This window comes from Microcaecilia unicolor, chromosome 2 (assembly GCF_901765095.1).
Source record: "Microcaecilia unicolor chromosome 2, aMicUni1.1, whole genome shotgun sequence".
Taxonomy (NCBI): domain Eukaryota; kingdom Metazoa; phylum Chordata; class Amphibia; order Gymnophiona; family Siphonopidae; genus Microcaecilia; species Microcaecilia unicolor.
The window spans coordinates 573,175,333-573,200,067 of record NC_044032.1 but is presented as its reverse complement, the minus strand read 5'-3'; the positions used below and the strand labels follow the sequence as shown (position 1 = coordinate 573,200,067).

The window sequence follows — 24,735 nt, the reverse complement described above, 5'->3', positions numbered from 1 at the left end:
ATTTATGTTTGTTAAGATGTATCTTAAGAGGTCTGGTAGTTTGACCAATATATGCTTTTTTGCATTAACAATGTATTATTTCTTTCACAGAGAATACTTCCCTGACGCAGTCCACTGTGAAACGTAGCATTATGTCAGAAGTGTATTTTCTGTGGTTGCATGGTGAAGAAACTTTAAAATTAAGATAAGTACTTAATATCATCTACCATTTTGGAATAGTGTTCAAAAGATATTTACATTGTATGGAAGAAAAGTGGACTTGAAAATTGATGGACTGATGAGGAAATTTGGTGATGGTAAAGGAAAAATGTGTTCCCTTATGCCCACAAAAATTAAGTTTAGTGAATGAGAGAACTTTGGGAATTGCATATTTACATCTGCCTCTCTTCACAGTATGTAAAATTTGACCACATTTATTAGTGCCAATTCTGTACATATGTGCATATCTTCAATAGCATATACTTTGCAGGTGGGCATTCCCATGCATGGCAACTTAGCGGGGCTCACACATACAACATAGAATGCTATAAGTTACAGGTATATTTCTATCTAGAAATATACATGTAACTTATAGCATTTTATGTTATATGTGCATCAGCTCCATTACTGGCATAAGTACTCACACCTAAAAACTCCTTTATGCTAGTATTTTATAAAGGAAAGTAGACTCCAAATAGGCACCCTCTAGGCTAGCAGTAATTTATGTATACTTTCTCTTTATTCTGCATGTGAATTAATGTTGGTTTATATTTTTAAGTTCAGGGTTAGGCAGCTACTATGGAACAATAGGTGGTTCAGTACCAGCCTTTAGTAGTCAAATGAAAACCCGGGAGCCATATGTTGCACCAGGAAAAAACTTTTACACAAACCCAGGAAAGAAAGGAACTGGATATGGGTAAGAGATTCAAAATGCATTGTGTATTTATTATATCTGAATCCCTTCACCGAAATGCACTTACTGCCCCCACCTGTTTAATTTTGATATCTCAATGTTATTCATTTACTTCTAACAGGTATCCTAATCTTACCATAGGAAAGCCATATTCGTATTCTGTTGAAGCCTATGGCATAGGAGGTAGGAAGAAGGTAAAATTATTTAATCTTTCTCGATGCTATAAATCTCATAGGAAGTTCATGTTTAAGTAAATATTAAAGCGTTGGCACAAATAATAATGGCATGCGCTAATGGACATTAGCATGCGCTAAGTGCCATGTGGCCCATAGGTATAAAATAGGACACTCAGCATTTAGTGCATGCTAAGCTTTAGTAAAAGCACCCTAATGTGAGGAAAATGCCATTATAGATCATGCTGGTTAGTAAATGCCCACTTGTATTTTTCCAAGACTTGTTTCAGCTACACGTGTAATTAAACTCTGGAATTTGTTGCCAGACAATGTGGTAAAGGTGGTTAGCTTAGCGGAGTTTAAAAAAGGTTTGGACGTCTTCCTAAAGGAAAATTCCATAGACTATTATTAAATGGACTTGGGGAAAATCCAGTATTTCTGGGATAAGCAGTATAAAATGTTTTGTACTTTTTTGGGATCTTGCCAGTATTTATGACCTGGATTGGCCACTTTTGGAAACAGGATGCTGGGCTTGATGGATCTTTGGTCTTTCCCAGTATGGCAATACTTATGTACTTATATACACAAAGTATCAGAAGTCCCACAGGTGCTGGAGAGAAAACAAAACAAGGCAGCCCTTTAATTATTTCAATTAACGTGGTACAGTAGAAGTCCGGAAAATCTGGACCCTTTCATTTTCGTGACGACCGCACTGAGAATCCGGCCCACCGCCCACGAATCCGGACTACCTTCCTCCCTCCTCCCCTCCTTCCCTTGCATAGTCTGGCGTCTCAACTTCCCCTTCCGGCCCTGCCTATGGCTCCCCTGGTGTACAAACCTTTTAAGAAGTATTCGGTGCTGCAGCACTAGCGGCAGCCTTACTCATAGGCTGCCTCCGGCCTGCACCCTGCCTTTCCCTCTGATCCATCCCGCCCCACAGAAAACAGGAAGTTGCATCGGAAGGGGTGGGATGGTCAGAGGGAAGAGCAGGGTGCAAGCTGAGGTAGCCTGTGAGTAAGGCTGCCGTATTGCTGCAGCACCAAAGACTTCTTAAAAGGTTTGTACATGGGGAAGCTATGGGCAGGGCCAGGAGGGAGGGAGATATGCTGGACCATGGGGGGGGAGGGGAGGAAAGGAAGGGAGGAGGCATAGCCACAAGGAGGGGCTTGGGGCTTGGGCCTCTCCTTTAGACAGGTGCTTACCTCCTGCCGGTTTGCCCATTGCTATCAAATGATGCTATCAAAATGATTCCAGCTCAGCACCACCAACACTTGACAGCGTTACAGTTCAAAGTATGAAGCCAGCATCAATTTTATAGTGATGGAAGAAATTGGCAGAAGGAAGATAGCTGCTGCAAGAGAATCCAGAAAATCCAAAAATCTGGACTGACCCAATTTCTGAGTGATCCGGATTTTCAGACTTCTACTGTAGATTCAAATCTCCAAAGCATTTCTGCAGTGATTGTCAGTTGGTTAGAGAGCACATGATACAGAAATCCATGGACTCAAAGTTAAAAAAACAAAATTATTTACAATGATCTTTCAGTCAGACCTGAAAGGTGACCTATTTTAACTTCAGCATTATCCAAAGCAGAATGGGATGCTAGATTCACTAATACACTAATACTCAGTCTTAAGAATGGTAGTTATATATGATTCTTCAGGATTCTCTGTGAGACTCCTTTACAGTACAGAATTTTTGTTAAGTTGTAAAATCAAGTAGAGACAAAGGTTCAATTTAACAATATCAAAAAACACATATAGGGTTGCAATATACTATTTCAATTAAGGAGTATTTTTAAAAAGTTATGAAAGTATAAGCAAAAAAATAAATATATAGGAACTTCAGAACAAAGTTGTATCAGTCCTGAAGGAGTGATGAGACAGGACCTGCCTCTGTTGGTGAGGAATCTGGACTTGTGAGCATTAGCTTTCTGGAAAATTGTGTATCTTAAAACCTGGGGAGAAGAGAGATTATGGGTTACTTTATTTAAAAAGTTTTTACACTATCTGCCAATTCTAAACAGGTTACAGTAAAAACACAATAAAATCAGTAACACAAAAGGACATATAAAGATGTTATGGCAAGCTGCATCAGCAACACATAAAAACAGGACACATCTCAATAAATGCTGACAGTAAATTCATCATGGCAGTCCAAATACACATCTTGGCGTTGAAGAAACTTTAATTCAAACACAGCAATCTTACAATGGCCTGATATGAGTCACATTTTGCCCTGGCAAAGGGCTGCATCAGGGCAACTAAAAATGCAGCAATTAAAACACACCATAAATAATAACATGAAAAGAAAAGATACAAATACTAAAAACATAAACCAAAGAAAAATTAAAAACATATTTTAAAAATTTAACTTTGGCATTTGCACACCACTCACCACTTATTAAGTAGATTATTAAGTAGATAATGGAATAAATCATTACAAGACAATCACATTGGCACGAATTGGCTGAGCTCTTTTATATACATTTTAACCATAACAATATTATCATATACAACAGAATTCCTACAAACCAGACGGCCTCTACCAACCCTTCCAAACCCTTAACAGTCAGGCTAGTCAGTGACGATCTAGCCCCTATTCCCAATGCATTTGCCACATAAATCAAAATACTCATTCATATTCAATCGAGCCTTGCGGTATCACCAAGCCCTCACTGTGGCTCGATGAGGTATCGCTCTCAAACCAATTCCATCCCCATAACTTCAAATGCAATTACTCCCTCATTCCCAATCACATTGGCTGCCTGGCCCTAATACGGTGATAAGAATCACGTCTTCTCCCCCCCCCTCCCCCACCACAAATCTTGAATGAATCTTGAATTGGTACTCAAAAATATTTTTTTTGTTTACCCTCCACTTGTCCCACTCATGGCAGGCTCAATGCAGCAGGCAACGGAGGGTTAAGTGACTTGCCCAGAGTCACAAGGAGTTGCCTGTGCTGGGAATTGAACTCAGTTCCCCAGGACCAAAGTCCACCACCCTAACCACTAGGCCACTCCTCCATCTCTGAAAGATGCACACCATCCACTCTATACAAGCCAGGACAATCAGTCGTTAGTAATTCATGTGAAAGCACCAAACCCCCAACCATATCCCATAAATCTAGACACATCACCATTCACACGCTTCTGCAAGTGCTCAATTTGCTTTCACCTACAGCCCCATTCCACACCAACCTAAGAATTATGCAAGCCCAAACAATTCTAGAACTAGGAAATTGACAAATTATCAAAAGCAAATCTCTCTTCAGTTTCCTAATTAATATCCACCCCTTTATTTCTATATAAATCATTACACCTCCCATGATTTAAAATACTATCAGGATATGAAAAATGTGCATCAGCAGCACTGGCATCAGCAGTTCCAATAGGATCCCTGCTGGCCCAGCCAATGAATGAAAACTCTTGATGAGCAAGACCAAGACGTTTACCCGACAAGACTCCACAGCTCATTTCCATGCCCAAAATACGAAGGAGTGACCACACAGCTAAATGCAGACCTCCACAGGCAACAAGTGCAGGATAACAGCTAATAAAGAAAATACATTAAGAAACATATCTTAATATAGCTTTTGTAATTAGAAGAAAACCCATCTACCCACCTGTTTGATTAACCCAACAGGACCACCCCTCACCCCCTGCAGCAGCCAACTCAGAAGCCGCACCAGTTCTAAAAGAATGAGAGCTATAATGACTCGGTGTGCAACCCACAGCAGCAAAGACACAGCTTTTAACACAGCAATAAACTGATAACAACTTCAGGATTCCCATCCAAATGAACAAACCGTATAGACCACCTGAAGGCCGAATACTTGATATTCTCTCTGCCCAACTAACGGGACAAGAGACCAAAGAAGTACTCCGCCTCAAACATAACCACATACCCTCCCCTAATTGATCATTCAAGCTTCTAATATGCAGATATATCTCCTTACCCAGGAATACATCTTTCTCTAGCAACCCAGTCACACCCACAGCTCTTTTTGAATCAGCAACCAACTCCTTAACCGTAATGCCCCCAAAGCTAATACAAATACTATAGAAAATAAGATAACTTCAAACTGCGAAAAACAAACTCCAGAAAAAAACATCAAACAAGCGCAGCAAAAGATCATGAGAAATTGCAAGTAACCGTAGTTTATAGAATATACTCTTAAGCAGAGAATTGTGCCTAAATTAGGCATGGCCATTTGCAATAACAAAAAGATTTGTACCTCAATTTACGAGCACCATTATTCTGTAATTATGTGCGTAACTAGTTTTGGCTGTTTGCTTTCAACATTATTTTGCTTTGTTAAAGTGATTTGTTATCATAAGAACATAAGAGTAGCCATACTGGGTCAGACCAATGGTCCATCTAGCCCAGTATCTTGTTTTCCAACAGTGGCCAAGCCAGGTCACAGGTACCTGACAGAAACCCAAATCATGGCAACACTCCATACTACAAATCCCAGGTCAAGCAGTTGCTTCCCATGTCTATCTCTAGGAATTTGTCCAAACCTTTTTTAAACCCAGGTACTCTAACTGCTGTTACCACATCCTCCAGCAAAGAGTTCCAGAGCTTAACTATTTGTTGTGTGAAAAAAATATTTCCTCCTATTTGTTTTAAAAGTATTTCCATGTAACTTCCTCAAGTGTCCCCTAGTCTTTGTACTTTTGGAACAAGTAAAAAATCAATTTACTTCTACTCGTTCTACACCACTCAGGATTTTGTAGACCTCAATCATATCTCCCCTCATCCGTCTCTTTTCCAAGCTGAAGAGCCCTAACCTCTTTAGCTTTTCCTCATACGAGAGGCGTTCCATCCCCTTTATCATTTTGGTTGCTCTTCTTTGAATGTTTTCTAATTCCGCTATATCTTTTTTGAGATACAGCGACCAGAACTGAATGCAATGCTCAAGATGCGGACGCACCATGGAGCGATAAAAAGGCATTAAAGTATTTTCGGTCTTATTCACCATCCCTTTCCTAATAATTCCTAGCATCCTGTTTGCTTTTTTGGCCGCTGCCGCACACTGAGCAGAAGATTTCAGCATATTATCTACGACACTCAGATCTTTTTCTTGAGTGCTGACCCCCAAGGTGGACCCTAGCATCAGGTAACTATGATTTGGATTATTCTTTCCAATGTGCATCACTTTGCATTTGTCCTCTGCCATTTGGATGCCCAGTCTTCCAATTTCCTAAGGTCTTCCTGCAATATTTCACAATCCGCATATGTTTTAACAACCTTGAATAGTTTTGTATCATCTGCAAATTTGATCACCTCACTCATCGTTCCGATTTCCATATCATTTATAAATATATTAAATAATACTGGTCCCAGTACAGATCCCTGCGGCACTCCACTGTTCACCCTCCTCCATTGAGAGAAATGTCCATTTAACTTACCCTCTGTTTTCTGTCCAATAACTGATTCCTAATCCACACCAGAACCTTGCCTCCTATTCTCAGGAGTCTCTCATGAGGAACTTTATCAAAAGCTTTCTGAAAATCTAGATACACTACATCAACCGACTCACCTTTATCCACATGTTTATTCATGCCTTCAAAGAAATAAAGCAAATTGGTGAGGCAAGACTTCCCTTGGCTGAACCCATGCTGACTCTCTCCCATTAAACCATGTTTGTCTATGTGTTCTGTAATTTTATGCTTTATAATAGTTTCCACTATTTTGCCCTGCACTGATGTCAGGCTTACTGGTCTATAATTACCCGGATCACCCCAGAACCGTTTTAAAAAATTGGCGTCACATTGGCTACCCTCAAATCTTCAGGTGCTACAGACGATTTTAATGACAGGTTACATATTACTAACAGCAGATCAGCAATTTCATGCTTGAGTTCTTTGAGTACCTTGGATGTATGCCATTCGGTCCAGGTGATTTACTACTCTTTAATTTGTTAATTTAGCTCAGTACATCTTCCAGGTTCACCGAGATTTCTTTCAGTTCCTCTGCATCATCACCCTTGAAAACCTTTCTGGTTCAGGCATATCTCTTATATCTTATTCTGTAAAGACAGAAGCAAAGAATTCATTCCGTTTCTCTGCTATGGCCTTGTCCTCCTTAAGCGCCCCTTTTGCTCCTGTGTGATCAACAGTCCCACGGATTCCCTTGCAGACTTTCTGCTTCTGATGTACCTGAAAAAGTTGTTACTGTGAGTTTTAGCCTCTGTGGTAAGTTTCTCTTCGTAGTCTCTTTTAGCCTCCTTAATTAATGCTTTGCATCTGACTTGCCAATGCTTATGTTGTTTCTGATTTTTCTTAATTTGTGTCCTTTTTCCATTCTTTGAAGGTCAATCTTTTGGCTGTAATGGCCTCTTTTACTTCACCTTTTAACCATGCTGGCTGACGTTTTCTCTTCTTTCCACCTTTGCAACGTGGAATGCATCTGGTCTGGGCTTCCAAGATGGTATTTTTGAATAACGTCCACGCCTGATTTAGGCCCAGATGCATCAACCAAATGTAAAAGAATGTAAAACGTAAAAGAACTTACCGAATTGGAAAAAACTAAGAATGCACGAAGGATAGGGAATGCAAATGAGCTGTTCGTTGCAGCTCACTTGCATTCACTAACTCTGCTGGGCAGAGTAAGACATGCCCCATGCCTGTAATAAATATCACCATGCAAAGAAGGAGCATCACCCTCAGAAGTTTGTTTCAATGCCTGGTAAAGCAAGTGGAACATCTCTGTCTCCAGAGCTGCCTGTGTGTCAGCCAGCTGCTTATTCACAGAAGTAAGAGAAGACTCGCATTGCTGCATTTCACTCTGAAAAGAACATGTGCCTCTCATAGAGAGTTTTCCCTTTCCAGAGACTGACATGTACACTTAAGTAATTCACATTCAGTGCATGGTATATTAGCAGGCTGGGTATTATCATCTCCACCCCTGTCAGCTGAAGCAGGAGAAGATTGGCTCTCGAAAGACTGCTGTAAATTATCATGCTCCCTTTCCAGAGAAGTCACCGTCCCGCAAGACCTGACAGTCAGATTCCACAGTTGAAACTTTAACAGTAGCGGACTGCAACTTACATTAAGGAATCTTTCAACGCAAACAGCGTACAGCACAGCTCAGAGAGCGCTCCACAGTAAAACGGCTTTTACAGTGCAAAACATTAGTTAAAACTGTCGAATAGGCAGAAGAACTTTACGGAGAAAGCCCCCAAAATAATTGCAGTAAAGAGTCCAGCGAGGTGGTGTCCTGTTTAGCCTTCCCCAAACCTACGGGAGCCAAAACAGTGAACAGGGAGACCTCAAGCTCAGACAAAAGAGACGGAGGAGTTGCCATTGTAAAAGACTCAGCAGTGTCAGAAACCAGGCAGAGAGAGAGAGGGAGACCTGAGTCGCTGAAGAGACTGGAGGGGAGGAGATACCCAGGCCAGGAATGGGATAGAAGGGAGGGAGGAGAGAGATAGGACTGATATGAGTGAGAGTGGGCAAAGGAGACTTTCAGCTTGACATTAAACCTTTGCAAATTACAATTTGTTGCTCGTCCATGTGTTCCTTCCTGGTCTGGGGGTTCCAAACACGGCAGGACGGGATTCGATCCCTGAAGAGATAGCTTTGGTGGGGAAGTAGTTGGAACGAGACTAGACAAGAACTGGAGCTATTGTATATAAGCCTTTGGAGTTTAGCTAATGAGAGGTACAACCTCTCGTTAAATTTTCTGGCGATTTCCACCGTTAAGGCAATCGGAAAAGTTTAGTGCATCTCATTTCAATAGGGTTTCTACACAATTTGCTCATCTGCATTCCATTTTCGTTTACTGCTACTGACGTCGGAAATTGGGCTTTAATGCATGCCAGGGTAGGAAAACTGTTCGTTAAAGGGTCGTTAAAGGCTCATTAAAGCCTCGTTTAGTTTAGTGCATCTGGCCCTTAGTGTCCTAACCTTTGCAGCTACTCCTTTTAGTTTCTCTTTAATCATTTTCCTCATTTTATTATAGTCACCCTTTCAAAAATGAAATGCAGCTACAGTAGATTTCCTTTGCGGGTTCATCCCAGATAGTAGCTCAAACTTGATCATGTTATGATCACTCTTTCCCAGGGGACCCAACACCGCCACCTCTCACACTATGTCCTGCACGCCACCAAGGACCAGATCCAAAATGGCTCCCCCTCTTGTTGGTTCCTGGACCAACTGCTCCAAGAATCAGTTGTTTATTACATCTAGAAACTTGAGATACCTAGTGCAGCAGCATTAATGTGGTTGCACTCACTTTAAAGTGGTCCTGTTAATGAGGTCACATTATAAATTTTCATTAGCTTATGTTCCACTTTAACACCTGAGTGGATGTTGTGCATGAGAACTGCCCTGTCATATGGTGGCAATATTTTCACTGTAGTGGTCTCCCAGATTTAGAACACCTTCCTAAACAAGATTGCAAAAGCTTAATTTGTTTCAGGTCTCAGTTCTACCTAGTGTGTGGTGGTAGCCAAAAAAGTAAACAGAATGTTAGGAAAGTAAGAGAGAATAAAACAAAGAATATCATAATTGCTCTGTTTTGTACCATTGTGAGACTGCACTTTGAGTATTTTGTGCAATTGTGTTTGCCACATCTCAATTAAAACTGGAAAGGGTACAAAGAAGGGCGACAAAAATGATTAAGGTGATGGAAGGATCCCCATATGAGGAAAGACTAAAGAAGTTAGTGCTCTTCAGCTTGGAGAAGAGACAACTGAGGAGAGATATGATTGAGGTCTATAAAATTCTGAATGGAATGGAATGCATAAATATGAATCGATTGTTTACTGTTTCAAAAAGTACAAAGACTAGGGGACACTCCATGAAGTCACATTGTAACACATTTAAAACAAATAGAAAAAAAATTTTTTTTTCTTTCAATGTATAGTTAAGCTCTGGAACTCATTGTTGGAGAAAGTGGTAAATTCTCAAATGAAAACCCAGCTGTATCTGATATTTCCTTTTTCTTTTTCCAAATTCAGTTTCAAGCAGTACAACAAAGTTCTTGAAAATTTTAAATATTTATTTCAACCAAGTTTACTAATTTCAGTGCCTTCTGTAGAAAATACTTTAAAATGCTCCAAAATAGTTCACCTTCGTCAAATTATTTTTACATTTTGCAAAGCACGGACGCCTCCACCAACATGTGGCATGTTTTGCAGAATGCTGCCTCAGGGTGTGGTCTTCCAAAACTACAAAATAAAATCATCATCAGTCAGAAAACTATCTGTACTTAAAATTGACTACATAAAGTGAAACATACATACCCTATGCTTGAAGAATCGCACATACTGCATCAGTGTTTGCCTCATATTGTGACTAACACCCCAACACTGAGTGAATTTTAAACATATCACATAACCCTTTTGCACCAATGAAATTGCTAAAAAAAACAATGACATCACCAGATCAATTTACATAGCTGTGGTCCAATCTATTTCCAAATTCAAACCTCCTGGGGTCACGGTCCCTAGTGAAAAGAACCACCATTGCTCTTTATAATTAAGCAGACTATTAATGTCACCCCCCTGCTTTCCCATTTCTATCTTATCAATAAGATGCCACCTAATATCTGTTCAATCATGATGTTTCTCCCGCCAATAATTCACAATGAGAGCTGACAAAGTAACAGTATTAATACGAGACTTGTGTTCATTCAGCCTCTGTTTTATAGGTCTTCTAGATTTGCCTATATAATTTAATTGACAGGGACACTGTATCAACTACATGACATTGTTGCTATTACAATTCATATTATTTCTAGCAACAGTGTTATGTGTAGTCCCTGCCACCTGCCAATTAACTCCCTCCAAAGTAAGTGCACAGCATTGGCAGTTACCACATTAGATTCTCATCACTGCAAATAATCTGCCCATTTATATGTAAGCATTTCTCCTATAGTTCTACCCCTCCAATATGCTATCAGGGAGCATTCTGTAAAATCTCCCAATATTTATGGATTAAAGCAGTGACTTTAGAGCTACCCATCACATAAGGTAACACCGCTACCACTCTATTTTCAGAGGAAGTGATAAAAGCAGTTAGTGTAGTTGGGTTTGAAAAAGGTTTGGACAAATTCCTAGAAGAATTTTCTCCATGTCTACATTATTAAGTAGACCTGGAGAAAGTCACTGCTTATGCCTAAGGTTAAGTAGCATGGAATTTTGCTACCTTTGGAGTGTCTACTAGGTACTTGTGACCTGACTGGTCACTGTTGGAAACAAGATACTGGGCTAGATGGTCTGATCCAGTAGGGCAACATTTATGTTCTTATGTATGTGTTAATTTTTGTATATAAAGCACCAAACTACATGAATGGCAAGTAGGCAGGTAAGTCAACATAGTTTTCCAACCTCATTCTAATTCTGTTTTGCAGGGAGGGATTGATATGGAAGCTAAACTGATGAAAGGGGGACCTTTCAGGCTCAACCTATATCCTAGGGAATATTTTGATGCCAATCCTTATCATGTTGACAAGCCTTTGCCACCGCTCAAAAAAACAGAAGAGAAAAAGATTGATAAGCCTTTCCGACCAAGTTCTCCTGCTAAAACGGTATGTTTGCCTTAAATTACTCCAAAGATACCAATTAACTATTAATTAATCTTTTTTTCAAAACCTGATCTAATCCAGATATTCAATGCTGCAATCATGTCTGTGCACTGGCATTAGATATCCAGGTCAGCAACCGACTCAGAAGTTATCCGGGTGCTGTTCAAATATTCAGTGCTGGCACCTACATAGCTAAGAATATACAAAACTTCATCTGAAATAATAAAAACAAATATTACAAAAACTAAAAACCAAAATGTAAATTAAAATAAAATAGACTGTCAACAAATATAATCTCACAGCTCCAATAAATCATATTATATATCCTAATCTAAAGCAGAATTAATTTTAGAAGGCTGGTTGTTTAAGATAATCCTGAATGCCTCATAAATCTTTTGGAAGTAATAGTAATGCTTCTAGATAGCCTAGAGCTTCAATACTACTCAAATGTCACATATCCGTGTCCCCACATAATTCTGCACTGTTGTTTCTTAACTTAAAACAGAGAGGCACTGGCGCAATCATTAGTGTGATGTATATATATATTTTTTGTTACATTTGTACCCCGCGCTTTCCCACTCATGGCAGGCTCAATGAGGCTTACATGGGGCAATGGAGGGTTAAGTGACTTGCCCAGAGTCACAAGGAGCTGCCTGTGCCTGAAGTGGGAATCGAACTCAGTTCCTCAGTTCTCAGCTGAGCTAGTTAAACGAATAATGCTGATACATTTACAAATAACATTAAATACTGCTACTGGCCCTTAACTTTCTATACTGGCCAGGCCAGCTGAATATTAGATCCTATATTTAAGGCAAAAGTCTGAAATTAAGGCTCAGTGCTTTGGTGTTTGCTCCCAGTTCTCCAGATCTACAAACAAATTTTTAGGTTATCCCTAATGAATATGCAGATGAGAGATTTGTATACAATGGGGTAATATGCATGCACATCTCTCTCATGAATATTCATTACCTATTTATAAACTTGGGCTGTCAATTCTATCATTAGTCCTTTTCTATGTATCAACTATTACATCATGACTAAAATCTTGTATGGTCTATCACTTTATTCACATATCAAAATTAGTACTCTAAATACAATCTTTATAAACTAAATTCACACATACAAAATCATTGTTTATGTTGAGATAAGAGAATAAATTACAAAAATATATAATACACACAGAGTTTCATGCGTTAGCACTGGTTGAATATTGTCATTCACAATGAGTTCCACGAGGGTTGAGATTGTATAAAGAGCCTTGGTTTTTAGAGGTTTCAACATATGTGGCCAAGTGTTCCTTAGACTTAATGCTCATCACTATTGACAAATTGAAAACAATGGTAGAGGAATCATGTTTGGAATATAATATCAAGATAGAGAAATTGAAAGCTCAAGTACCATCAGCTCAATTTGACCAACATTATAAAGAGCATCAGTTGGCCATAGATAAATATAAAACAGAAGTGAGACAACAGAAGATTTCAAAGTTCAAAAGAGATGAACTAGATTATACCAAAGGATACATATATCCATGGATGGATAGCAATAGACGCTCTCATAGAACTCGTAAGAATAAAAGAGTTGCGTTTTAAAATTCTTCTAGTGATTCTTCGGGAAAAGAGAGTACAATAGGAGGTAAAGATAATTTACAATCATAAGGGGAGCAATTGAGTACAGAAATAGGACAGTTAGGAGCAAAATCCCTGTTAAAGTCGGCAGTGGCCACGCCTACAGTAAGACCGTGGAGAGCAAACAGGCGGGTACAATAGTAGATAACATATTGGAAGAATCAGTTCCAGATACAATTACACAAGGGGCAATATATAATTTATCCTCTAAATTATTAACAGAGGTCAGTGTTAACATTAGATTTATCATTTGTTCCGACTCAATTTTACAGTTAGAATGTTTTTGCAAAAATGTTTTTGAAAATTAAAATTAAAATAATATTTTGGTAAAAAAGATCAAGATTTAGAAGAAATAACAAATCAAAAAACCCAAGAAGGATCATTTTTAGCAACACATCAAGTGCCTTCAGTATGGTGTCCTCCAAGGCCAGTAGACCCAGTGATAGGCACATTTCAAAAATTGGTAATGAGAGATTTACAAATTAAGGAAAACAATTTGGGTTACAGCAGGAACAATTTATCAAAGCATCAAAGGATGACTTTATATGATTTACAACGGGACCAATCCATAGTTTTATCAAGGGCAGATAAGGGATGGGGGTAGTGATCCAGGACAGGGAGCAATACCAGCAAGAGGCATATCAGCAGTTAATGGATCAGATTTTTTTTAACAAGTTGGAAGCAGATCTGACAAGGGCATATCAAAAAGAGGTGTTTCAAATGTTAACAGAGGCCAAGTGATATCAATAAGGGAATTCAGATATTTGTATTGTGAATTTCCTAAAATTCCAAGTATATTATTTATACCCAAAACGCATAAGTCATTAACTTCTCCCCTTGGTAGACCGATAGTATTGGGGAAAGGGTCACTATTTGAACCTCTCTCACAGTTTCTGGATTTTTATTTACAACCAACACTTAGAGGTATACCTTCCTATGTATTAGATTCATCAGAGGTGATCCGTATTTTGGAAGAGATGGTTGTGCCACAGGAAAAGGAGATTTCTTTAGTATCTCTAGGTGTTACATCTCAGGTGTAGCTTTAAGATTGATAGATAGAACTCTCAATGAAATAGATATATCAGACAGTCAAATCCATTTATTAAATCAAATATCCCATATGGTCATAAAGAATTATTTTGCTTTTGTGAGGAATTTTATTTGCAGATTAAAGAGGTCGCCATGGGGGCTACAGTAGCCCCCATGGTGGCCTGTATGTACATGATAGATTTTGAGAACAGGTTTGTACATTCTTCACAGTATGTAGGGGATATAGTGATATGGAAAAGGTTTATTGACGATGTATTGCTTATCTGGTCAGGAGGGAATCAAAAATTAATAGAATTTATAAAAGGTATTTAAACAGTTGTGATACCATTTACAGCACAGGGAGGGGGTAACAGTACAGTTTCTGGATATAGATATACAGTATCATCAGGGCAGCTTTTTAACTAAAGCATTCTGGAAACCTACAGACAGAAATACCATTCTGCATTTTAGAAGCCACCATCCGAGTAAGTTGAAGGAAAGTGTACCCATAGGGCAATTTGTCCATATCAGTCAAAGGTGCTATCCTCAGAGGATTATTAGGAAAGCAAGTAAAAGAGCAAGCAATGCACACAGAAACTGGTTATTACAAAAATCGATTAAGAATCAGGAAACACGGTTAACTTGTGTATTGCCTTATTAAGCACAATCATTAGATATATAGAGAATTATTTATAAACATTGGCCAATATTGACGCTACATGCAGGATTAGAACACCTCGGTTTTCTTATTTTAGAGGTAGAAATTTAGGAGAGATTTTGTTGAAAACGGGAGGGGTCATGAAAGATGACAATGGGCAAGCTACAGGATACTCGCCAAGTTTTAATTGTGTGTATTGTAAATTTGCGATTCATGCTAAATCATTATGGATAGCTACATACAGAAGGAGTTTGTGTTAAGCTCCAGAACAGATTGTAATACACATCAGGTGGTGTATGGTATTGTGTCCATGCCACAAGCGGTATATAGGGGAAGCAAAGCGTAAGATCAAGTATAGAATTGCACAACGTGAGCAATATTAAATTGCAGCATAGGGGTACTCCTCTTGAGGAGAATTGGATAAGGAATCAACATAAATTAGAAGAGTTACAATTTATTGTACTTTTGCAAGTGATAATGCCACGAGGAGGAAATGGCAGCAAACAATTAATTTTAAAAGAACAGAAACTAATACACGAGTGGAATACGGTTGAGCCTAATGGTCTCATCAAAGAGGTAGATTGGGCTTTATTGGTAGGAATTAACAGAATCAGTGACAGACTTGTTTAAAAGCTGTCAATGTAGGAGTGTTTCACTATAGGAACACCTGACATCAGCAGCACATGGGGGCTCTAACTAGTAAGCTCTGTCAAGTAGGGACTGTCTCTTCATGTTCAAGTGTATAGCACTGCGTACGTCTAGTAGCGCTATAGAAATTATAAGTAGTAGTAGTAACATTTCTAAAATGGTATTTAGAAACTATATGTGAAATGTATAGTATGTTTTTGGCAAGGAACGTGATCGTAGCATTTTGTATTTATAGTAAGGGCTCCTGAAGAAGAAAATTGAAATAACGGTCAGTGTTGAGACCGAGAGAAAATTTGTCATCAAGGAGTGCTAATTCTAGGCTATAAGTGTAATAAGCTTTTAAAGTTGTTCATAGCCCTGAGAGGTTTTTCAAGCAAAGGGATTTGACAAGTCATCAGAGACTGAGAATTAACATAAGATAACCATTGACAAGGGAGAGATCTGAGTTGTACAAAAGGACTGAGCTGTTTTGTTTTTTTTAATAAAAAGACACCAGTGTTTGCTGACAGGAGCAAATACATCCAGGGGCATGTATAGATGGATTAGAAACAGCAGAATGCATCTTTAAAAAGGCTAAGTCAAATAACCGATAATTGCTTTCATTGTTGAGTCAATTTGGTGACCATTTACAAGTTCAACATAACAAAGGACCAGAGTGAGATAAGTGAATTGGAACTGATGTAATTAGTATTCAGAAGTACATATTGGTAATAAGGGAGGATACACCAACTGTCTTATCTCAACATATTTATTTTTTGTCTATTAGATTGTAAGCTCTTTGAGCAGGGACTGTCTTTCTTCTATGTTTGTGCAGCGCTGCGTATGCCTTGTAGCGCTATAGAAATGCTAAATAGTAGTAGTAGTAACATAAACAATGATTTTGTGTTTGTGATCTTAGTTTATAAAGATTGTATTTAGAGTACTGATTTTGATATGTGAATAAAGTGATAGACCATACAAGATTTTAGTCGTGATGTAATAGACGAATATTCATTAAAGATATCTTAAAAATCTGACAATTTGGGGGTCATCAAGGACTGGGAATGAATGCCAATGGCCAAGTTGGGGACTATGAGCTACGTCATGCAAGGTTCCACGTTAGGAGTTACGGACCAAGAAAGGGATCTGGGTGTCGTCGTCGATAGTAACATAGTAGATGACAGCAGAAAAAGACCTGCACGGTCCACCCAGTCTGCCCAACAAGATAAACTCACATGTGCCATTTTTTGTGTATACCTTACCTTGATTTGTACCTGTCTTTTTCAGGGCACAGACTGTATAAGTCTGCCCAGCACTATCCCCGCCTCCCAACCACCAGCCCCGCCTCCCACCACCGGCTCTGGCACAGACCGTATAAGTCTGCCCAGCACTATCCCCACCTCCCAACCACCAGCCCTGCCTCCCACCACCGGCTAAGCTTCTGGGGATCCCTTGCTTCTGAGCAGGATTCCTTTATGTTTATCCCATGCATGTTTGAATTCCGTTACTGTTTTCCTCTCCACCACCTCCCGTGGGAGGGCATTCCAAGCATCCACCACTCTCTCCGTGAAAAAATACTTCCTGACATTTTTCTTGAGTCTGCCCCCCTTCAATCTCATTTCATGTCCTCTAGTTCTACCACCTTCCCCTCTCCGGAAAAGGTTCGTTTGCAGATTAATACCTTTCAAATATTTGAACGTCTGTATCATATCACCCCTGTTTCTCCTTTCCTCCAGGGTATACATGTTCAGGTCAACAAGTCTCTCCTCATACGTCTTGTAACGCAAATCCCATACCATTCTCGTAGCTTTTCTTTGCACCGCTTCCATTTTTTTAACATCCTTCACAAGATACGGCCTCCAAAACTGAACACAATATTCCAGGTGGGGCCTCATCAACATCTTATACAGGGTATTAAAACCTCTTTTCTTCTGCTTGTCACACCTCTCTCTATACAGCCTAGCAACCTTCTAGCTACGGCCACCACCTTGTCACACTGTTTCGTCGCCTTCGGGTCCTGAGATACTATCACCCCAAGATCCCTCTCCCCATCCATACCTATCAGACTCTCCCCGCCTAACACATACGTCTCCTGTGGATTTCTACTCCCTAAGTGCATCACTTTGCATTTCTTCGCATTGAATTTTAATTGCCAAACGTTAGACCATTCTTCTAGCTTCTGCAGATCTTTTTTCATGCTTTCCACTCCCTCCGGGTTGTCCACTTTGTTGCAAATCTTGGTGTCATCTGCAAAAAGGCAAACTTTACCTTGTAAGCCTTCGGCAATATCACTCACAAATATATTGAATAGAATCGGCCCCAGCACCGATCCCTGAGGCACTCCACTACTCACCTTTCTCTCCTCTGAGCGAACTCCATTTACCATCACCCTCTGGCGTCTGCCCATCAACCAGTTCCTAATCCAGTTCACCACTTCGGGTCCTATCTTCAGCCTGTCTAGTTTATTCAAGAGCCTCCTGTGGGGAACCGTGTCAAAAGCTTTGCTGAAATCTAAGTAGATTACGTCCATAGCATGTCCTTGATTTAATTCTCCTGTCGCCCAATCAAAGAATTCAATGAGATTCATTTGGCACAATTTCCCTTTCATAAAACCATGTTGTCTCGGATCTTGCAACTGATTGGCTTCCAAGAAATTCACTATCCTTTCCTTCAGCATCGCTTCCATTACTTTTCCAATAATTGAAGTGAGGCTTACCGGCCTGTAGTTTCCAGCTTCTTCCCTATCACCACTTTTGTGAAGAGGGACCACCTCTGCCATTCTCCAATCCCACGGAACCTCTCCCGTCTCCAAGGATTTATTAAACAAATCTTTAAGAGGACCCGCCAGAACCTCTCTGAGCTCCTTCAATATCCTGGGGTGGATCCCATCCGGTTCCACTGCTTTGTCCACCTTTAGATTTTTAAGTTGTTCACACACACTCTCTTCCGTGAACGGTGCTATATCCACTCCATTCTCACATGTACTTTTGCCAGTCCATTGTGGTCCTGCTCCAGGATTTTCTTCTGTGAAAACAGAACAAAAGTATCTATTTAGCAAATTTGCTTTTTCTTCATCATTATCTATGTAGTGGTTCTCAGCATCTTTCAGTCTCACAATTCCCTTTTTAGTGTTCCTCCTTTCACTAATATACCTGAAGAAAGTTTTGTCGCCCCTCCTTACATTTCTAGCCATTTGTTCTTCCATTTTTCGCCAGACGTATCTCTCTCTTGGCTTCTTTTAGTTTCATCTGGTATTCCTCCCCGTGTTAATACACTGAAACCTTCTGCTCAGTATGCTGCTGCGGCTCGGAAAGCGAATAGAATGTTGGGTATTATTAGGAAAGGTATGGAAAACAGGTGTGAGGATGTTATAATGCCGTTATATCGCTCCATGGTGCGACCGCACCTTGAGTATTGTGTGTTCAATTCTGGTCGCCAAATCTCAAGAAAGATATAGTGGAATTGGAAAAGGTACAGCGAAGGGCGACTGAAATGATAGCGGGGATGGGACAACTTCCCTATGAAGAAAGACTAAGGAGGCTAAGGCTTTTCAGCTTGGAAAAGAGACGGCTAAGGGGAGACATGATAGAGGTATATAAAATAATGAGTGGAGTGGAACAGGTGGATGTGAAGCGTCTGTTCACGCTTTCCAAAAATACTAGAACTAGGGGGCATGCGATGAAACTACAGTGTAGTAAATTTAAAATAAATTGGAGAAAATATTTCTTCACCCAACGCGTGATTAAACTCTGGAATTCGTTGCCGGAGAATGTGGTGAAGGTGGTTAGCTTGGCAGAGTTTAAAAGGGGGTTAGACAGTTTCCTAAAGGACAAGTCCATAAACCGCTACTAAATGGACTTGGGAAAAATCCACAATTCCGGGAATAACATGTATAGAATGTTTGTACGTTTGGGAAGCTTGCCAGGTGCCCTTGGCCTGGATTGGCCGCTGTCGTGGACAGGATGCTGGGCTCGCTGGACCCTTGGTCTTTTCCCAGTGTGGCATTACTTATGTACTTATGTACTTATATGTACTTATGTTAAGAAATGGACAAAAGATTATTTGTGACCTGGACTGGCCACTGTTGGAAACAGGATGCTGGGCTTGATGGACCTTTGGTCTTTCCCAGTATGGCAATACTTATGTAAATTCCATAGACCAAAAAAAAAAAAAGGTAAAGAAGCTTTTTAAAGTAGACATTTGTTTGGTACCCTTAAGACAAAGAATTATACCAAACAAAGTCAAAAGATATATTAAGGCACAGCAACATACATTTTGCTAAACTTCTGTAAATAACCAAAATGATGGCCTAAAATGTCTTGCTGTATTTATTTTATAATTTATATAACCTAGCAGCTATGAACAATAAAAGGGATATTTCTCACCAATAACAGATTTCCTTTATAGGATTTTATGTTTGCTATCATGATTTTATATTGAACATTCATTATTTGGCATAAAATAATACTGCTAATAGCTAGGTTTCTTTTATCTCTGAAGGACCACTTCACTTGTCCACTTGATTTGTTTTACTCTCATCACAGATGGGTGGTATGAAAGCAGGAACATTTGAGCCTTATCCTACTCACTCTAGTGAGCCATATAAGGTTAAGCGTGAGAAAGACGTCACTGTTAATAAATCCGGAAAGATCTTCCATCCTCTAGCTGGACCAAAGACCCGGCCTGTTCAAAGCATCCTACAAGCATATGTCCTAAAGTAAGTACTGTTTACTTCTAGAACCTCTGCCTTTTAAGCATCTCTTTCTCAGGCGTTTGTCTCTATTCTTCTCTATTTATTCATGGGAGGATGAACAAAATCATGCAGTACCAGTGCTTTTGCATTTATTGGTTTATTACCTTGAGGGACTTGACTATACCTTTCCATACTAAGAGTAATGTAAAGAAATTATTCTCCATTTGGTGAGTTAGTTTCTCTCTGAGAACAAGCAGGATAGCAAACCCTCAGAAATGGGTGACATCATCTGATACAGCCTGCATAGGTAAGCTTCTTTGGCTTAGAAACACTTTTTGGAAACTTTTAGGAGACATTACTGTGCATGTGATTTCCTGTCTTGCTTTGTCACATGAGACCTCCTCGGTCTTTATTTTTCTATGGAGCTGGTAAGTACTACTACTATTACTTAACATTTCTACAGCGCTACTAGGGTTACGCAGCGCTGTACAATTTAATAAAGAAGGACAGTCCCTGCCCAAAGGAGCTTACAATCTAAAGGACGAAATGTCAAGTTGGGGCAGTCTAGATTTCCTGAATAAAGGTATGGTGGTTAGGTGCTAATGGCGACATTGAAGAGGTGGGCTTTGAGCAAGGATTTGAAGATGGGCAGGGAGGGGGTATGGCGAACGGGCTCAGGGAGTTTATTCCAAGCATAGGGTGAGGCGAGGCAGAAAGGGCGGAGCCTGGAGTTGGCGGTGGTGGAGAAGGGTACTGAAAGGAGGGATTTGTCTTGAGAGCGGAGGTTACAGGTAGGAACGTAGGGGGAGATGAGGGTAGAGAGGTAGGGAGGGACTGCAGATCGAGTGCATTTGTAGGTTAGTAGGAGAAGCTTGAACTGTATGCGGTACCTGATCAGAAGCCAGTGAAGTGACTTGAGGAGAGGGGTGATATGAGTATATCGGTCCAGGTGGAAGATAAGACGTTCAGCAGAGTTCTGAATGGACTGAAGGGGGGATAGATGGCTAAGTGGGAGGCCAGTGAGGAGTAGGTTGCAGTAGTCAAGGCGAGAGGTAATGAGAGAGTGGATGAGAATTCGGGTGGTGTGCTCAGAAAGGAAAGGGCGAATTTTGCTAATGTTATAGAGGAAGAAGCGACAGGCCTTGGCTATCTGCTGGATATGCGCAGAGAAGGAGAGGGAGGAGTCGAAGATGACTCTGAGGTTCCGGGCAGATGAGACGGGGAGGATGAGGGTGTTATCAACTGAGATAGAGAGTGGAGGGAGAGGAGAAGTGGATTTGGGTGGGAAGACAATAAGCTCGGTCTTGGCCATGTTCAGTTTCAGGTGGTGGTTGGACTTCCAGGCAGCAATGTCGGATAAGCAGGCTGATACCTTGGCCTGGGTTTCCCAGTGATGTCTGGTGTGGAGAGATAAAGCTGGGTGTTGTCGGCATAAAGATGATATTGGAAACCGTGAGATGAGATCGGGGGCCTAGGGAAGAGGTGTAGATTGAAAAAAGAAGGGGACCAAGGACAGATCCCTGAGGAACTCCCAACAGAGAGCGGGATGGGGGTGGAGGAAGAACCATGAGAATGTACTCTGAAGGTACGGTGGGAGAGATAAGAGGAGAACCAGGAGAGGACAGAGCCCTGGAACTCAAATGAGGATAGTGTGGCAAGAAGTAAATTGTGACTGACAGTGTCAAAAGCAGCGGATAGGTCGAGGAGGATGAGGATGGATTAGTGGCCTTTGGATTTGGCAGGACAGGTCGTTGCAGACTTTAGGTAGTGCCGTTTCTGTCGAGTGTAGGGGCGAAAGCCGGATTGAAGCAGATCGAGGATGGCATGAGAGGAGAGAAAATCAAGGCAACGGCTATGAACGGCACGTTCAAGTAACTTGGAGAGGAAGGGTAGGAGGGAAATTGGGCGGTAGTTGGAGGGACAGGTAGGGTCAAGTGATGGTTTTTTGAGGAGTGGTGTGACTACAGCATGCTTGAAGGTGTCAGGGACAGTTGCAGTGGAGAGAGAGAAGTTGAGGATATGACAGATGGAGGGAGTGACAATAGGAAGAGATGGTTTGAGTAAGTTGGTAGGGATGGGGTCAGAGGAACAGGTGGTGCATTTCGAGGAGGAGAGAAGATGGGCGGTTTCCTCTTCAGTGATATCAGGAAAAGAGGAGAATGAGGCCTGGGTTGGTTTGGTTGAGGGGGTGGGTTAAAGGGTGAAGAGGAGGAGATGGTTTTGTGGAGAATGAGGTTGATCTTCTGCACCTAGTCGCGGAAGTAATCAGCCAGTGATTGAGGAGAGAGTGAGGGGGGGGGGGGTGGGAGCGGAGGGCACTTTGAGGAGGGAGTTAAGGTGGCGAAGAGACGCGAGGGTTAGAGCTGAGGGAATTAGTCAATTTGGGTGTAATAGTCCTGTTTGGCGAAACATAGGGAGGACTGGAAGGAGGATAGCATGAATTTGTAATGAATGAAATCAGTATGGTGCGATTTCCTCCAGAGGCGTTCAGCCGATCGGGCACAGGAGCGAAGGTATCAGGTTGCAAGGGGTCAGCCAGGGCTGGGGATTAGTACATCTTGTGGGACGGGAGATGGACGGTGCAAGGGTGTCCAGTGCAGAGAGAGAGAATGGCATTGTAAGTGGAGACAGCCTTGGTCAACAGACTCGGAGGACATAATGGAAGGGAGGGAATTAGAGATACTAGAGGATAAGGTGGGAGGATCGACAGCCTGCTGGAAGTAGTGGTTAGTGTTGGGCGGGACTGAGGGGGAGGGTGGTGAAGTGTGAAGGTGATCAGGTGATGGTCAAGGAGAGAGGAAGAGCTGATCAGAAATTGGAGGGTGAGCAGGTAGAGGAGAGGACGAGGTCAAGACAGTGGCCAGATTGGTGAGTAGGGGTGGTGGAGCTCAGTTGGAGGTTGAAGGAGGATGTCAGAGTGAGGAACTGAGAAGCGTAAGAGTCGGATGGGTCATCAGTGTGTATGTTAAAGTCTCCAAGAATGAGGGATGGGGATGAGGGCTCAAGAAAAACGGAGAGCCAGGCATCGAAGTCGGTAAGGAAGGAAGAGAGGGACTTATCAGGGGGGCGGTAAATGACTGCAACTTTGAGTGGCAGCGGGTAGAATAGACGGATGGAGTGAACTTCAAAGGATGAGAAGCAGTGAGACTGCGGTAGGAGGAGAGGTTGAAAACTGCAGGAGTGTGAAAGTAGTAACCCGACGACGCCACCGCGGCCAATTGGGCGGGGAGAATGGGAGAAGAGATAACCTCCATGGCATAGGGCCGCGACTGAGGCAGTCGTCGGGGGTGAGCCAGGTTTCAGTTAGGGTGAGCAGTTGAAGGGAATGGGAGATGAAGAGATCATGGGTGAAGGAAAGTTTGTTGCAGACCGAGCGGGCATTCCACAGGGCACACGAGAAGGGGAGGGAGGAGGGGGGAGGAGGGGAATAGAGATCAGATTGGAGACATCGCGGAAACGTTTGCATGGATGGGACAAGAACGAGGACAGGTGTGGGGGACCTGGGTTGGAATTGATGTCTCCCGCGGATAGCAGGAGAAGGAGCAAGAGAGTGCAGAGGAGGGTGGGGGAGGTAGGGCGACGAAGGCGACGAAGACGGGATGCGTTTAGGAGGAATGGGGAAGGGTTCATGGCAGGAAGGAGGTGTTGAAGGTTGAGAGCTAGGAAGGAGGAGAAAGACAGTAGAGATGGTGTGGTGGTGGGGGATGGGGGATGGGGGTGGGTAGGGTATTGCAGTAGTGAGCAGGATGGGAGAGGACATAGATGGGCAGTGAGTTAGTGCGGTATACAGCAGTGGTGGGAGGGGGAATAGATTAGGAAGGGACAGGGCAATTAAGAGAATGTGTAAGGGTGCCATAAGTAGTGACTGAGGTGTTTACAGGTGCATATGTAGTGATGGTGGTTTGACAGGCAGATTGGCAGGCGGGTAGGTAGGTTGATGGGGGGAAGTAGGTTGCTGGGCTGGGGGGCAGACAGGCAGGTAGATGGGCTGGGAGGCAGGCAGGTTGAAGGGTGAGCAGTCAGTCAGGAGAGTGATGGGCTGGCAAGGTGGCAGGTGGGGAGGCAGGTAGGTAGTTGTGCAGGCTAGGAGGCAGGCAGGTTGTTGATGGGCAGACAGGCAGGCAAGTTGAAAGGCAGGTTGGTTGATTGGCTCACAGGCAGGCAGGATCAGGTGAGTGCGGTGGAGAGCTCGGTCGCAGGACTGAAACAAGCTGGAATAATTTGGAGGTTGGTTGAGAGGCTAGCAGGCAGGCAGGCAGGAACAGGTGAGTGCGGAGGAGAGCACAGCAGCGGGACTGGAGCAAGCTGGAATAATATGGAGCAGAACAGCAGGATTGGAGCAAGCTGGAACAAGCTGGATCAGGCGGACTGGAACGAGCTGGATCAGGCGGACTGGAACAAGCAGGGAGAAGCAGGATCGGGCGGACTGGTACAAGCTGGAGCAGATGGACTGGAACAAGCAGGGAGAAGCTGGATCACGCGGACTGGTACAAGCTGGAG

General features: G+C 41.8%; 1 protein-coding gene across 1 annotated transcript in view; it reads left to right on the top strand.

Annotated features, from left to right (window-relative positions):
* Positions 1 to 24,735, top strand: part of C2H4orf47 (chromosome 2 C4orf47 homolog) — a 74,209-nt gene that overhangs the window by 40,729 nt on the left and 8,745 nt on the right. Inside the window, exons 4-7 of the mRNA XM_030192650.1 lie at positions 758 to 895; positions 1,014 to 1,086; positions 11,427 to 11,603; positions 20,087 to 20,259. Coding sequence (XP_030048510.1) covers positions 758 to 895; positions 1,014 to 1,086; positions 11,427 to 11,603; positions 20,087 to 20,259 — 561 coding nt within the window. The remainder of the gene's footprint in view (positions 1 to 757; positions 896 to 1,013; positions 1,087 to 11,426; positions 11,604 to 20,086; positions 20,260 to 24,735) is intronic.